The 15,750-nt window shown below is 37.1% G+C and overlaps 1 protein-coding gene across 3 annotated transcripts in view; it reads right to left on the reverse strand.

Moving 5' to 3' along the window:
* Positions 1–15,750, reverse strand: part of CPNE8 (copine 8) — a 327,878-nt gene that overhangs the window by 209,881 nt on the left and 102,247 nt on the right. For all 3 annotated transcript variants that reach the window (XM_033415074.2, XM_004284907.3, XM_033415075.2), the window contains exon 6: positions 2,815–2,891. In XM_033415074.2, the coding sequence (XP_033270965.2) occupies positions 2,815–2,891 (77 nt within the window). The remainder of the gene's footprint in view (positions 1–2,814; positions 2,892–15,750) is intronic.

Consider the following 15,750-nt stretch of genomic DNA (forward strand, 5'->3'; position numbering starts at 1 on the left):
CATAGCTAGAGTTTTTAACAAAAGCCAATATTTTCTCAAGCAAGAGGGTGGGTGACTACAAAATATTTGTGTATTTGTTTGATATAATCCAGTGTCCACCTGGGTTGGAGTAACTTCCCAGGTGAGAGAATATGATTATTATCATCTGATTTTTTAATTAATAAATCCAAAATATCCTTCCACTAGCAAGCTAAATCTATTCAATTTTACTGTTCTATTTTTGATTAATCTCCTAAGAACCCTCTCAACTCTTTCCTCTGTTCTCTTTATCTCAAGTAACTAACTTAATTCCCTCATGTAATAGGCCCCATTCAGCAATTCTTTGTTTCTTTGCTTCTTTCTTTTGTAGCCTATCTCTTTGCTACACTCAAAATCTGCACTTCATTACCCATTTAGTAATAACACTTGCCTAGCTAAACTTACTTTGAAAATCAAAAAATTTCCCACTGCTTAAACAATAAGCCCACCTTTAAACCCTTTTCTTAATGTTTATTTACCTGGTAAGATTGCCCAATAAAGTAAGGGGGAGACTTTGAATATAAGATTAGTTACATATACTTTTAAAAATTGAATAAATTATATCTTTTTCAATAAGATAGATATAATATCAACACTTACAATAAACTTGCCTAAATTACAAAATACCCTATAGATGAAGTAAAGTATGTAGTTATAATACCTCCATGTTGTCTGAAAAGGTTTCCAAGGTTTTGCCTCATTTGTGCTACCCTAATCTCAGCAGAAGCTTAGAAAAATCTAAGGAGCATTTCACCATTTCTGATTATGTAAAATGATTATGGCTCAACTGCTGGCCAATACTCCCTACATTGGCATATTCTGCCAATCATTACTGTAGGAATCTTCACCCTGTAGCCTGAATTTGCTTCTGTTGGTCTTGTCCAGTGGGACTTGGACTTGTTGAATTAACTGAACAAGGACTACATCTTACACTACGTTCTATTTACCACATAACCAAGCCAATATAATATCAACTTTTTAACATGTTTTAATACTAATATAATGCTGATTTTCCACTGGGAAAAATTCTATGGAATTTAAGAGCTTTCTGAAATGAGTTATGATTTCCTCTTATGGAGAAAATAACATCAGGTAAAACTGTTTAATAAAATGATCAATTTAAAAATATGAGTGCAAGTTCTGTAAAAATCTCTATTCTGTTGCTCTAAAATAAAAATTCTACATTTTAACTGCTTTTTTCTCTCAAAGAATATTAAAGGCATATTTATGGTAGCATTGTATAGATAATATTGATTATTTTTTCAGCAAAAGAAAGGGTGTTTTACTAATCTAAGAATGCTTATGGGCCTACGTTACTAGACTAGACAATGCAATAAGAATTATGTATACTTAATAAAAATATCTATATTTGTTTTATAGATTACTTATCATTGATTTATTAAAGTGAGCATAAATATATTTAAACCATAATCTTCCAAATCCTACAATGATGTAAAAACAAATTACATGTGAAAAGAATGTTCAAAAGATCATTGGTATGCAAAAGTTTTCAAACTGACATTCAGCAATGATTTTCTAAGATAATCAAAGTTAAATAAAAGAAGTTAGAATTCATAGACTTCTTATTAGCCTAAGAAGAAGATACTAAGTATAAAGTTCCATTTTATACAGGGAAGGTGAAAATGATGCTTTAACCATTTCAAGTGTTTGATGTCAAAGGTGAATAGATTTGTAAAGTTTTGAGATAATTATTTTATAAGTTCGAGATTCTTAAAAAATTGGTGAAGATAGAGACTTCAGAACTCCCCAAATCTTTAGACATTGTGGTTTGCTCTGCAATAGCCTTAGACCCTCCTAGATCTTTTGATTTTTAAAAGCAGTTAAGTGAATCAAAAAAATCAAAATTAGGGATGGGGGAAGAAGGAGGACAAGGAGAGGAAAGTATTAGAGAAAATGTCTAGAGTTTGTTTTCTGCCTTGTATGGAATTAGAGAAAATAGGATCATCTCATGCAATTGATCTGAAAATTAAGCATGATAGCCATAATTGAAGGTGAATATGGAAAATATAATTCTTAGTGACCACCTTCTATTAACATTTTCATACTTACTGCCTTCTTTTCAGACTAATTTTTTAGTAAAAAGTATTATTAAATCTCAATCACTAAAAATGCATTGATTAAACATAAAAGGTGGTACTACATATAGTCCCTGGTCCAAAGAAGTAAAATCTCTTCTTCAAAAAGTACTACATCTGGGGCTTCCCTGGTGGCGCAGTGGTTGAGAGTCTGCCTGCCAATGCAGCAGACACGGGTTTGAGCCCTGGTCCGGGAAGATCCCACATGCCGCGCAGCAACTCGGCCCATAAGCCACAACTACTGAGCCTGCACGTCTGGAGCCTGTGCTCTGCAGCAAGAGAGGCCACGACAGTGAGAGGCCCGCGCACTGCGATGAAGAGTGGCCCCTGCTTGCCACAACTAGAGAAAGCCCTTGCACAGAAACGAAGACCCAACACAGCCAAAAATAAATAAATAAATTTATTTAAAAAAAAAAAAAAAAGTACTACATCTAAGAATTAATAGTATAACCAAAAGGAAAACAACAAATTTTCTGGCTTAAATCTGCTCATTTCATTTTGTGAAGATTTTGTAGCATGGCATATGACAGCTGAAATATAAATTATCCTTTATAAAAATGTCAAAATGATTTGTTGGAAGAAAAATACTCAAGATTTTAAAACACACTTTTGGTCTACAACCACATATTCATCAATTTAAAACTGCCAAAACAGAAAATAAAGAGTTAACATTTCATTGTCTAAATTAAAAAATACTTACACTATGGACTTTTCCAGGCGACTTCCCTGTGAACCAACAATCTCCCCCAATGTACAAAACACTTGTCCCAGAAAGTCCTAAAATAGATAAAAGGATTAAAGCTCTTAAGTTCCCAAACTGTCTTTACACTATGTATTTTGTACATCATATCTGCACTGTTTTCATTGCTAAAATATTGAATTCTCTAACTTCCAAGAATAAACAAAATAAGCTGAAAATGCACTAATTTTAGCATGTGATTGTCCCCTAAGTTTGCACAGCCTTTTGTCCTTTAATCACTAAGCTGGCTTGTTATTAAGAGTGTTTAGACATTGTGTTTATTTTCTTTCTCTTTTTTAAATTAAAATGAAAATGGAAAAAAGTTCCATGATTTGAATCCACAATTGGGTTCACTTGAGATGTCTCTGAAACTTCTAAACTTTTGGCTGAGAAGGCAAATCATGAAAGCGCAGAGCAGTGGTGGTCAGCACTAACAGTGATACTTACAAAGAAGCAGTGTGACATCATGGCTACAACTAGGATCCAGAGCCACACTGCCAGATGTCTGTTCCAGTACCACCACTGACCATTTGTGACTGCGCCAGTTAATAAACTCTCCGGTTTCCTCTAACATGTAGTCGCCCCCTTACAGAGCTATTTTGAGGTTTCAATGGGTTATTGCATGAGATAATATTAGTATATATTAAGTGCCTAAAAATGGGTTAAGTATAATACATTATAAAGTTATTAATGTACCACTAGATGATTGTTATTTTCAAGGCTCAGAATAACCTTGCAAAATGAGAGGTCTGTTCCTAATACTAAATTTCATGTATAAAGAAACTAATCATCTAGGAGGTTATTTCTTTCATGTTTTAAGCAGTCAGTAAATAGCAGAGTCAGAACTAACCCAGATATTCTGATTCAAGATTGAAATACTGCCTAAGGATATACATATCATAAATACAATGCAACTTCCCATGTCAATAAAATAAGGGCTCCAACACCATCTGGATATGTGGGTCAAGAAAATATAGAGGTGGTTCAGGGAGAGGCACTCTCTCTAGCATAGCCTGTGTAAGAATCCAAGCTGTCCTAAAGGAGAAAGTGGGAGATCTCCCTAAATTGTACTGTGAACTGGCCCAGGAAAAGCCCTAAGAAGGATGGGCAGAGGAATGACAGCAAGTAAAATGTTGTTTTAAGTTTCACTAAATAAAAATTTTAAATGCCTAACAAGCCATTTTATGGCTAAAAAGCCATAAAAGTAAAAACTGTGTTATTCAGGGTAAGTTGCTATAAGTCCCATGAGAGGAAAAAAAACACTGTAGACTAGGATAGTCGAGGGAATATTTTCCCAAAGTAAGTAAGCCTTGAGAACCAGGTAGGAATCAGATCATGGATAGAAGACAGTTGGAACATTTGAGTCCTAGAGAACAAATCAGAGTATCAGGCAAGAATGTAATGAGAAAAGAGCAGACCTCAAATAAAGGACAGAAACAGAGATAAAGAATCAAGACTGTGGAGGGCCCTCTTGGCCAAGCAGCAACAAAAACAACATTGCCTTAGATTAATGAGAAGCAACTGGCAATGTTTCAGCAATTCAGGGACACCATTAAACAGTGCATTTAGAAGATTACTCAGATACCAATTTGCAGAATGGACTGAGGAGTGAAGAAAAATCTGGAAGCCAGCTCAATCAGAAGGCCACAGTAGTTAATAAGCAAAGTGTGAAGGCCCAAGCTAAAGTTGTAGCAAATGCTTGGGAACAGTGCACAGAAAAATGGCAGGATTTGGTGTAAGCTGTACCTGCACATGGTGGGAGGTAGGGCAATGGAGAGAGGGAGAGAGAAACAGAAAATAAATCTGGATTTGGAACTTGATGGCTGACAGAATGGCAATAACTTAATAAAATTGCAAATCATTTTACATTTTGCTTTCGAGTAAGCAAATACTACTTAAGGTAAAGCCTTGACATATTTAAATTAAATATCCTTAAAAATAACATGTCTTTGCCAACTTCATTAAAGACTTTACAAATATGTTTATGGGTTTTTTAAAACAAACGTAATTTTTTCTAAGTCTCATGACACATAGAAGGAGCTTAATACTAATACTTAATACTAAAGATTTGGAATATGTCATTGGTCTCGTAAGTCAGCAACAAAAAATACATGGGGATTCTGGAACTCTTTCCTAAGGATACCGATATTGATGGACAGCTGCTCATACTACATATTAAATGGATTTGGCCAATGGAGTAACAAGTCTCAGTAAAAGCTGTTCATTGCTGTAATGACTCAAGAAAACAGAACAGATATATTGAGCAGTCCATATTAGAGTAGACACATATTAGCAAATAGAGAACACACACATATCATCATTGCTGAACAAAAAAGGAAATAAAAATAATAAAGTCAATAAAATGTGCTCCAAAAAGATATAGTGTGCATCTGCACACATTATAGTTATTGCACTCTTTGCCCCTAAATATTTATGGTATCTATGTAATTATTTTACATCTGCCTATGTTTGTGTATTCCCAATTTAGCAACACATTTACTACTCACAATGCAAAAATTAGCACATAATATTTAATATTTGTCTACTTCTTCTTGTGTTGGAAAACTCTAGTGAATCCATTTTTTGTCGTCTCAATGGTCCACATTTCCTATGAATTTTACACAATACTAGTAATATAATTAGTGCCCCTTAATGGATATTTTTAGATATGTGTTCTGTAGTTAGATAAAGATAGAAATGAAAACTAGCTATAATAGAAACTGCTTTACTGTTTCTTATTATAGTGTTGTATTCCAGTTGATGAGCCACCATAGTTAGGTCATAATAGAATTTCCAGTATAAATCCAAGCACTTTTCTACAATTCTAACACACACATAGACCAAATCCACTTTACAGTGGCTGGTAATTGAGAAATGTATCAATTTATTCAATCATATTAACTACTGGGCTTTCCAAAAACTGACCATGAATACTTGTTAAATGTATTCATTATTATTTTATAATCTAAGTAATACACAGATAGAACTTAGTTTTGAAATCTGTTTAAATGACTATAAACCACATTGTTAGTATATAACAATATAACAATATAAGATGCATTCTGCCACTCTTTAAAAGTATCCAAATATTACCCTAAATCCAATATGCTAGTAATAAAACTGGAAGGCTTATCACTGAGCAGTAGAGGAGACAAGGAAAAAAAAAAAAAACAGAGTATAGCAACACAAAGCATCATAATAATAATGTTTCACATTCATAGGTAGTTTTTAAAAAACTTAGCAAATCAGAGGAAGTGTTTGGATTATTTCCATAACAATCTAAATCTAGTTTTATTACTAGCATAACACAACTCAAAATCCAAGGGAACATTGCTGTACTATCAGATTCCAGCTGATTACATTTATGTTTCTCTTCTCTTTTTTGTTAATATTCAGAGGAATGTCTACTTTAATTGTATGCATGAGCATAATATCCTAATTTCTTCAGAATTTTTTTTTATTATTATACCCACATTTACATTTATTACAGGGAAAGGATACATTAAAGTTAGCCATGGAAAGACACACAGGGAAGAATCCAGGAGGGTTCCAAATGGAAGTTTTCATTGTCCTTAAGATGCATTACTCTCCTATCATTATAGAATTATTATTTCATTTGTACCAATCTTTACTAATGAATTCCATCCATCTACATTTTATATTATATTATAGCAAGAAAGTTATCTATACTCATGAAAATTACACTGATGCTATGTGCTCTAATAATTCCACACAAATAAAAAGGTAATTTACTTTGCATTAAATTAACTGGTTTTGTGTTGGTTTGTATGCTTGCTTGCTAGGTACTACTATTAATGACTCCTATATATTCTTTATAAAAGATTTTTTACATGCATACATTTATTTATTTATATAGGAAAGCAGAATGACATACTCCTCAGGAGTGAGAATTATAAGAGGCTAGACTGCCTGTGTTTGTATTTTGGCTGAAACATTTACTAATGCCTCTACACCTCTGTATCCTAATCTATAAAATACACTTTGTAAATAATACTTGCCAATTAAATTGTTGGGAGGTCTAAGTAAGATAACGTATGCAAAACACTTAAAATAAATGCTGAGAACATAGTAAGTATCTAATAAATATATGCCTCCTCTCTCCTCCCTACTTTCCTGGGTTAAAGAATATTACAACATACACAAAACTTTCCACTTGCCACTAGATTCCAGTACTGGAGATACTATAAATATCTGAATAAAATAATACATTTTCTTTTCCAAAACCACTTTACACTCATGGTCAATACAGATGCTCATTTTGAGTGTCATTATAAAACCCAGAAGTGTCTTATCTTAAATGTTAACACGTATACATACAAATATATCTATGTAAAGCATGACATTTTTAAAACAATAGTATAATGAACCAGGAGGTGTGGTTTCATATTAACTGGTAAATAAAATTTTTAATTTCTATACTATTACAAAGCTAACCAATGAATGTAGATTACCATCAGCATCATAATAAACAATTTTATAAGCATTCAATAGTGTGGCATCTTTTTCCTAAAAGAACTACAAAGATAATCTTTAAATGGCGTTCCTGTTTTATAAAATGATCAATGAGCATAGAAAATACTTCTAATTAATAGATAATTCAAATTAAAAGACAAATGGGTTATTGATAGCTAAGTTTTAACACAGCATAGTAATTGAGTACAGTCAACTGTTCAGGAGTTAATCATTCATTCTTTGGGGTTTTTTTTTTTTACCATTTTTATTGGAGTATAATTGCTTTACAATGGTGTGTTAGTTTCTGCTTTACAACACAATGAATCAGATATATATACATATGTTCCCATATCTCTTCCCTCTTGCGTCTCGCTCCCTCCGACCCTCCCTATCCCACCCCTCCAGGCGGTCACAATGCACTGAGCTGATCTCCCTGTGCTATGCGGCTGCTTCCCACTAGCTATCTACCTTATGTTTGGAAGTGTATATATGTCCATGCCTCTCTCTCGCTTTCTCACAGCTTACCCTTCCCCCTCGCCATACCCTCAAGTCCCTTCTCTAGTAGGTCTGTGTCTTTATTCCTGTCTTACCCCTAGGTTCTTCATGACATTTTTTCTTAAATTCCATATATATGTGCTAGCATACAGTATTCGTCTCTCTCTTTCTGACTTACTTCACTCTGTAGGACAGAATCTAGGTCTATCCACCTCACTACAAATAGCTCAATTTCGTTTCTTTTTATGGCTGAGTAATATTCCATTGTATATATGTGCCACATCTTCTTTATCCATTCATCCGATGAAGGACACTTAGGTTGTTTCCATCTCTGGGCTATTGTAAATAGAGCTGCAATGAACATTTTGGTACATGACTCTTTTTTAATTATGGTTTTCTCAGGGTATATGCCCAGTACTGGGATTGCTGGGTCATATGGTAGTTCTATTTGTAGTTCTTTAAGGAAACTCCATACTGTTCTCCACAGTGGTTGTATCAATTTACATTCCCACCAACAGTGCAAGAGGGTTCCCTTTTCTCCGCACCCTCTCCAACATTTATTGTTTCTAGATTTTTTGATGATGGCCATTCACACTGGTGTGAGATGATATCTCATGGTAGTTTTGATTTGCATTTCTCTATTGATTAGTGATGTTGAGCATTCTTTCATGTGTTTGCTGGCAGTCTGTATATCTTCTTTGGAGAAATGTCTATTTAGGTCTTCTGCCCATTTTTGGATTGGGTTGTTTGTTTTCTTAATACTGAGCTGCATAGCTGCTTAAAAATTCTGGACATTAATCCTTTGTCAGTTGCTTCATTTGCAAATATTTTCTCCCATTCTGAGGGTTATCTTTTGGTCGTGTTTATGGTCTCCTTTGCTGTGTAAAAGCTTTGAAGTTTCATTAGGTCCCATTTGTTTATTTCTGTTTTTATTTCCATTTCTCTAGGAGGTGGGTCAAAAATGATCTTGCTGTGATTTATGTCATAGAGTGCTCTGCCTATATTTTCCTATAAGAGTTTGATAGTGTCTGGCCTTACATTTAGGTCTTTAATCCATTTTGAGCTTATTTTTGTGTATGGTGTTAGGGAGTGATCTAATCTCATACTTTTACATGTAGATGTCCAGTTTTCCCAGCACCACTTATTGAAGAGGCTGTCCATTCTTCACTGTATATTCCTGCCTCCTTTATCAAAGATAAGGTGACCATATGTGCATGGGTTTATCTCTGGGCTTTCTATCCTGTTTTGTTGATCTATCTTTCCGTTCTTGTGCCAGTACCATACTGTCTTGATTACTGTAGCTTTGTAGAATAGTCTGAAGTCAGAGAGCCTGATTCCTCCAGCTCCGTTTTTCCTTCTCAAGATTGCTTTGGCTATTCGGGGTCTTTTGTGTTTCCATACAAATTGTGAAATTTTTTGTTCTAGTCCTGTGAAAAATACCAGTGGTAGTTTCATAGGGATGGCATTGAATCTGTAGATTGCTTTGGGTAGTAGAGTCATTTTCACAATGTTGATTCTTCCAATCCAAAAACATGGTATATCTCTCCATCTATTTGTATCATCTTTAATTTCATTCATCAGTGTCTTATAATTTTCTGCATACAGGTCTTTTGTCTCCTTAGGTAGGTTTATTCCTAGATATTTTATTCTTTTTGTTGCAGTGGTAAATGGGAGTGTTTTCTTGATTTCACTTTCAAATTTTTCATCATTAGTGTATAGGAATGCGAGAGATTTCTGTGCATTAATTTTGTATCCTGCTACTTTAACAAATTCATTGATTAGCTCTAGTAGTTTTCTGGTAGCATCTTTAGGATTCTCTATGTATAGTATCATGTCATCTGCCAACAGTGATAGCTTTACTTCTTTTCCAATTTGGATTCCTTTTATTTCCTTTTCTTCTGTGATTGCTGTGGCTAAAACTCCCAAAACTATGTTGAATAATAGTGGTGAGAGTGGGCAACCTTGTCTTGTTCCTGATCTTAGTGGAAATGCTTTTAGTTTTTCACCATTGAGGACGATGTTGGCTGTGGGTTTGTCATATATGGCCTTTATTATGTTGAGGAAAGTTCCCTCTATGCCTACTTTCTGCAGGGTTTTTATCACAAATGGGTGTTGAATTTTGTCGAAAGCTTTCTCTGCATCTATTGAGATGATCATATGGTTTTTCTCCTTCAATTTGATAATATGGTGTATCACGTTGATTGATTTGCATATATTGAAGAAGTCTTGCATTCCTGGAATAAACTCCACTTGATCATGGTGAATGATCCGTTTAATGTGCTGTTGGATTCTGTTTGCTAGTATTTTGTTGAGGATTTTTGCATCTATGTTCATCAGTGATATTGGCCTGTAGTTTACTTTCTTTGTGACACCCTTGTCTGGTTTTGGTATCAGGGTGAAGGTGGCCTTGTAGAATCAGTTTTGGAGTGTTCCTCCCTTTGCTATATTTTGGAAGAGTTTGAGAAGGATAGGTGTTAGCTCTTCTCTAAATGTTTGATAGAATTTGCCTGTGAAGCCATGTGGTTGTGGGCTTTTGTTTGTTGGAAGATTTTTACTCACAGTTCAATTTCAGTGCTTGTGATTGGTCTGTTCATATTTTCTATTTCTTCCTGATTCAGTCTTGGCAGGTTGTGCATTTCTAAGAATTTGTCCATTTCTTCCAGGTTGCCCATTTAATTGCCATAGAGTTGCTTGTAGTAATTTCTCATGATCTTCTTTATTTCTGCAGTGTCACCTGTTATGTCTCCTTTTTCATTTCTAATTCTATTGATTTGAGACTTCTCCCTTTTTTTCTTGATGAGTCTCGCTAATGGTTTATCAATATTGTTTATCTTCTCAAAGTACGAGCTTTTAGTTTTATTGATCGTTGCTATTGTTTCCTTCATTTCTTTTTCATTTATTTCTGATCTGATGTTTATGATTTCTTTCCTTCTGCTAACTTTGGGGATTTTTTCTTCTTTCTCTAATTGCTTTAGGTGCAAGGTTAGGTTGTTTATTCGAGATGTTTCCTGTTTCTTAAGGTAGGACTATATTGCTATAAACTTCCCTCTTAGAAATACTTTTTCTGCATCCCATAGATTTTGGGTCTTCGTGTCTCCATTGTCATTTGTTTCTACATAGTTTTTGATTTCCTCTTTGATTTCTTCAGTGATCACTTCGTTATTAAGTAGTGCGTTGTTTAGCCTCCATGTGTTTCTATTTTTTACAGATTTTTTCCTGTAATTGATATCTAGTCTCATAGCATTGTGGTTGGTAAAGATACTTGATACAATTTCAATTTTCTTAAATCTACCAAGGCTTGATTTGTGACCCAGAATATGATCTATCCTGGAGAATGTTCCATGAGCACTTGAGAAAAATGTGTATTCTGTTGTTTTTGGATGGAATGTCCTATAAATATAAATTAAGTCCATCTTGTTTAATATATCATTTAAAGCTTGTGTTTCCTTATTTATTTTTCATTTTGGATGATCTGTCCATTGGTGAAAGTGGGGTGTTAAAGTCCCCTACTATGAATGTGTTACTGTCGGTTTCCCTTTTATGGCTGTTAGTATATGCCTTATGTACTGAGGTGCTCCTATGTTGGGTGCATAAATATTTACAATTGTTATATCTTCTTCTTGGATCGATCCCTTGATCATTATGTAGTGTCCTTCTTTGTCCCTTCTAATAGTCTTTATGTTTAGGTCAATTTTGTCTGATATGAGAATTGCTACGCTGGCTTTCTTTTGGTTTCCATTTGCATGAAATATCTTTTTCCATCCGCTTACTTTCAGTCTGTATGTGTCTCTAGGTCTGAAGTGGGTCTCTTGTAGACAGCAAATATATGGGCCTTGTTTTTGTATCCATTCAGCCAATCTGTGTCTCTTGGTGGGAGCATTTAGTCCATTTACTTTTAAGGTAATTATTGATATGTATGTTCCTATTCCCATTTTCTTAATTATTTTGGGTTCATTATTGTAGGTCTTTTCCTTCCCTTGGGTTTCCTGTCTAGAGAAGTTCCTTTAGCAGTTGTTGTAGAGCTGGTTTCGTGGTGCTGAACTCTCTCAGCTTTTGTTTGTCTGTAAAGGTTTTAATTTCTCCATCAAATCTGAATGAGATCCTTGCTGGGTAGAGTAATCTTGGTTGCAGGTTTTTCTCCTTCATCACTTTCAGTATGTCCTGCCACTCCCTTCTGGCTTGCAGAGTTTCTGCTGAAAGATCAGCTATTAACCTTATGGGGATTCCCTTGTGTGTTATTTGTTGTTTTTCCTTTGCTGCTTTTAATATGTTTTCTTTGTATTTAATTTTTGACTGTTTGATTAATATGTGTCTTGGCGTATTTCTCCTTGGATTTATCCTGTATTGGACTCTCTGTGCTTCCTGGGCTTGATTAACTATTTCCTTTCCCATATTAGGGAAGTTTTCAACTATAATCTCTTCAAATATTTTCTCAGTCCCTTTCTTTTTCTCTTTTTCTTCTGGAACCCCTATAATTCGAATGTTGGTGCATTTAATGTTGTCCCAGAGGTCTCTGAGACTGTCCTCAGTTCTTTTCATTCTTTTTTCTTTACTCTGCTCTGCAGTAGTTATTTCCACTATTTTATCTTCCAGGTCACTTATCTGTTCTTCTGCCTCACTTATTCTGCTATTGATCCTATCTCTAGTATTTTTAATTTCATTTATTGTGTTGTTCATTGCTGTTTGTTCCATCTTTAGTTATTCTAGGTCCTTGTTAAGTGTTTCTTGCATTTTGTCTATTCTATTTCCAAGATTTTGTATCATATTTACTATCATAATTCTGAATTCTTTTTCAGGTAGACTGCCTATTTCCTGTTTATTTGTTAGGTCTGGTGGATTTTTATCTTGCTCCTTCATTGGCTGTGTGTTTTTCTGTCTTCTCATTTTGCTTATCTTACCATGTTTGGGGTCTCCTTTTTGCAGGCTGCAGGTTCGTAGTTCCCGTTGTTTTTGGTGTCTTTCCCCAGTGGCTAAGGTTGGTTCAGTGGGTTGTGTAGGCTTCTGTGGAGGGGACTAGTGCCTGTGTTCTGGTGTATGAGGCTGATCTTGTCTTTCTCATGGGCATATCCACCTCTGGTGGTGTGTTTTGGGGTGTCTGTGGACTTATTATGATTTTAGGCAGCCTCTCTGCTAATGGGTGGGGTTGTTTTCCTGTCTTGCTAGTTGTTTGTCATAGGATGTCCAGCACTGTAGCTTGCTGGTCGTTGAGTGAAGCTGGGTGCTGGTGTTGAGATGGAGATCCCTGGTAGATTTTTGCCATTTGATATTATGTGGAGCTGGGAGGTCTCTTGTGGACCAGTGTCCTGAAGTTGGCTATCCCACCTCAGAGGCACAGCACTGACTCCTGGCTGCAGCACCAAGAGCCTTTCATCCACACGGCTCAGACTCCGTAATTTGGGATGATTCGTTGTCTATTCATGTATTCCACAGATGCAGGGTACATCAAGTTGATTTTGGAACTTTAATCCACTGCTTCTGAGGCTGCTGGGAGAAATTTCCCTTTCTCTTCTTGGTTTTCACAGCTCCCAGGGGCTCAGCTTTGGATTTGGCCCCGCCTCTGCTTGTAGGTCGCTAGAGGTCGTCTGTTCTTTGCTCAGACAGGACGGGGTTAAAGGAACCGCTGTTTCGGGGGCTCTGGCTCACTCAGGCTGGGGGGAGGGAGGGGCACGGATTGCGGCGCGAGCCTGCTGCGGCAGAGGCCAGCGTGACGTTGCAGCAGCCTGAGGCGCACCGTGTGTTCTACCGGGGGAGTTGTCCCTGGATCCCAGGACCCTGGCAGTGCCGGGCTGCACAGGCTCCCTGGAAGGGAGGTGTGGATAGTGACTTGTGGTTGCACACAGGGTTATTGGTGGCAGCAGCAGCAGCCTTAGCATCTCATGCCTGTCTCTGGGGTCCGCGCTTTTAGCAGCAGCTCTCGCCCGTCTCTGGAGCTCCTTCAAGCAGCATTCTTAATCCCCTCTCCTTGCGCACCAGGAAACAAAGAGGGAAGAAAAATTCTCTTGCCTCTTCAGCAGGTCCAGACTTTTCCCTGGACTCCCTCCTGGCCAGCCGTGGCACACTAACCTCCTGCAGTCTGTGTTCACGCCACCAACCCCAGTCCTCTCCCTGCGCTCTGACCAAAGCCCGAGCCTCAGCTCCCATCCCCGCTCGCCCCGGTGGGGGAACAGACAAGCCTCTCGGGCTGGTGAGTGCCTGTCAGCACCGATCCTCTGTGCGGGAATCTCTCCACTTTGTCCCCCGCACCCCTGTTGCTGTGCTCTCCTCCGCGGCTCCGAAGCTTTCCCCCTCCGCCACCCGCCGTCTCTGCCCGCGAAGGGGCTTCCAATTGTGTGGAAACCTTTCCCCCTTCACAGCTCCCTCCCACCGGTGCAGGTTCCATCCCTATCCTTTTGTCTCTGTTTATTCTTTTTTCTTTTGCCCTACCCAGGTACGTGGGGGGTATCTTGCCTTTGGGGAGGTCTGAGGTCTTCTGCCAGCATTCAGTAGGTGTTCTGTAGGAGTTGTTCCACGTGTAGATGTATTTCTGGTGAATCTGTGGGGAGGAAGGTGATCTCCATGTCTTACTCTTCTGCCATCTTCCTGGAAGCCCTAATCATTCATTCTTGATAAGATAGAGTCATGATTTGCCTCCACTTATTGCTTTTACCCATTTTGTCATCATTTAGCATTTTTAAGCACATGCACACTAAGCCAGTAAAAGCAAGAGAAAATAAATGATACAAAATTTCTCATTTTTATAAAATTTTAACCATTGTGGAAAAAAATTGGTGAGGAAAGTTTGTATAACTTGTGAAATTTTATTGTTGGCATTATTTACTAATATATTACTGTTGGTAATCCCTGTTAATATTGCTGAATTCCTCTATATTTAATGAATTCATACTAATCACAGCAACTATAGAGATTGAGGAGTCACAGTTATATTATGTACTATATACTAATATGATAATCATTTATAATAATCAAGAATGGTGCTTCTTTGCTCAATAATCTTTCCTACTTTCTTTTTTTAAAAATAAATTTATTTATTTATTTTATTTTTGGTTGTGTTGGGTCTTCGTTGCTGCAAGTGGGTTTTCTCTAGTTGTGGTGGGAGGACACTCTTCATTGCTAGGTGCAGGGCTCTCATTGCGGTGGCCTCTCCTGTTGCAGAGCACGGGCTCTAGGCACGTGGGTTTCTGTAGTTGTGGCACTTGGGCTCAGTAGTTGTGGTTTGCGGGCTCTAGAGCGCAGGCTCAGTAGTTATACCACACGGGCTTAGTTGCTCCGTGGCATGTGGAATTTTCTCAGACCAGGGCTCGAACCCATGTACCCTGCATTGGCAGGCAGATTCCCAACCACTGCACCACCAGGGAAGCCCCTGCTTTCTTAATGGTTGTGCTGTTTGGGGTATAAAGGAAACTCAACATGAAGCAATTCGATTTAATATTTTAAGAAAAATAATTTGTCCCATTTTAACATTATAATAATACACCTTTTTTTAATCAAGAATTTGTCTTTTTTTTTTTTTTTTTTCGCGGTATGCGGGCCTCTCACTGCTGTGGCCTCTCCTGTTGCGGAGCACAGGCTCTGGACGCGCAGGCTCAGCGGCCATGGCTCACGAGCCCAGCCGCTCCGCGGCACGTGGGATCTTCCCGGACCAGGGCACGAACCCATGCCCCCTGCATCAGCAGGCGTACTCTCAACCACTGCGCCACCAGGGAAGCCCAAGAATTTGTCTTTTTAATGAATGGATCCATCTACAAAGCAAAAATGCTAATCCTACCTCCAAGAAATTAACACAAATTTCTTTTTTTTCCCCACCCACTCTTGAAATTTATTTTTTAAATGCACAGAAATAATATAAACAGTAAAAAGTATATACAAAGAAAAATAATTCCTCCACCTATTTCAGGGCTAATTCTTACTACACACGTATTACCAGTATCA

Source organism: Orcinus orca, chromosome 11 (genome assembly GCF_937001465.1).
Source record: "Orcinus orca chromosome 11, mOrcOrc1.1, whole genome shotgun sequence".
Lineage (NCBI taxonomy): Eukaryota > Metazoa > Chordata > Mammalia > Artiodactyla > Delphinidae > Orcinus > Orcinus orca.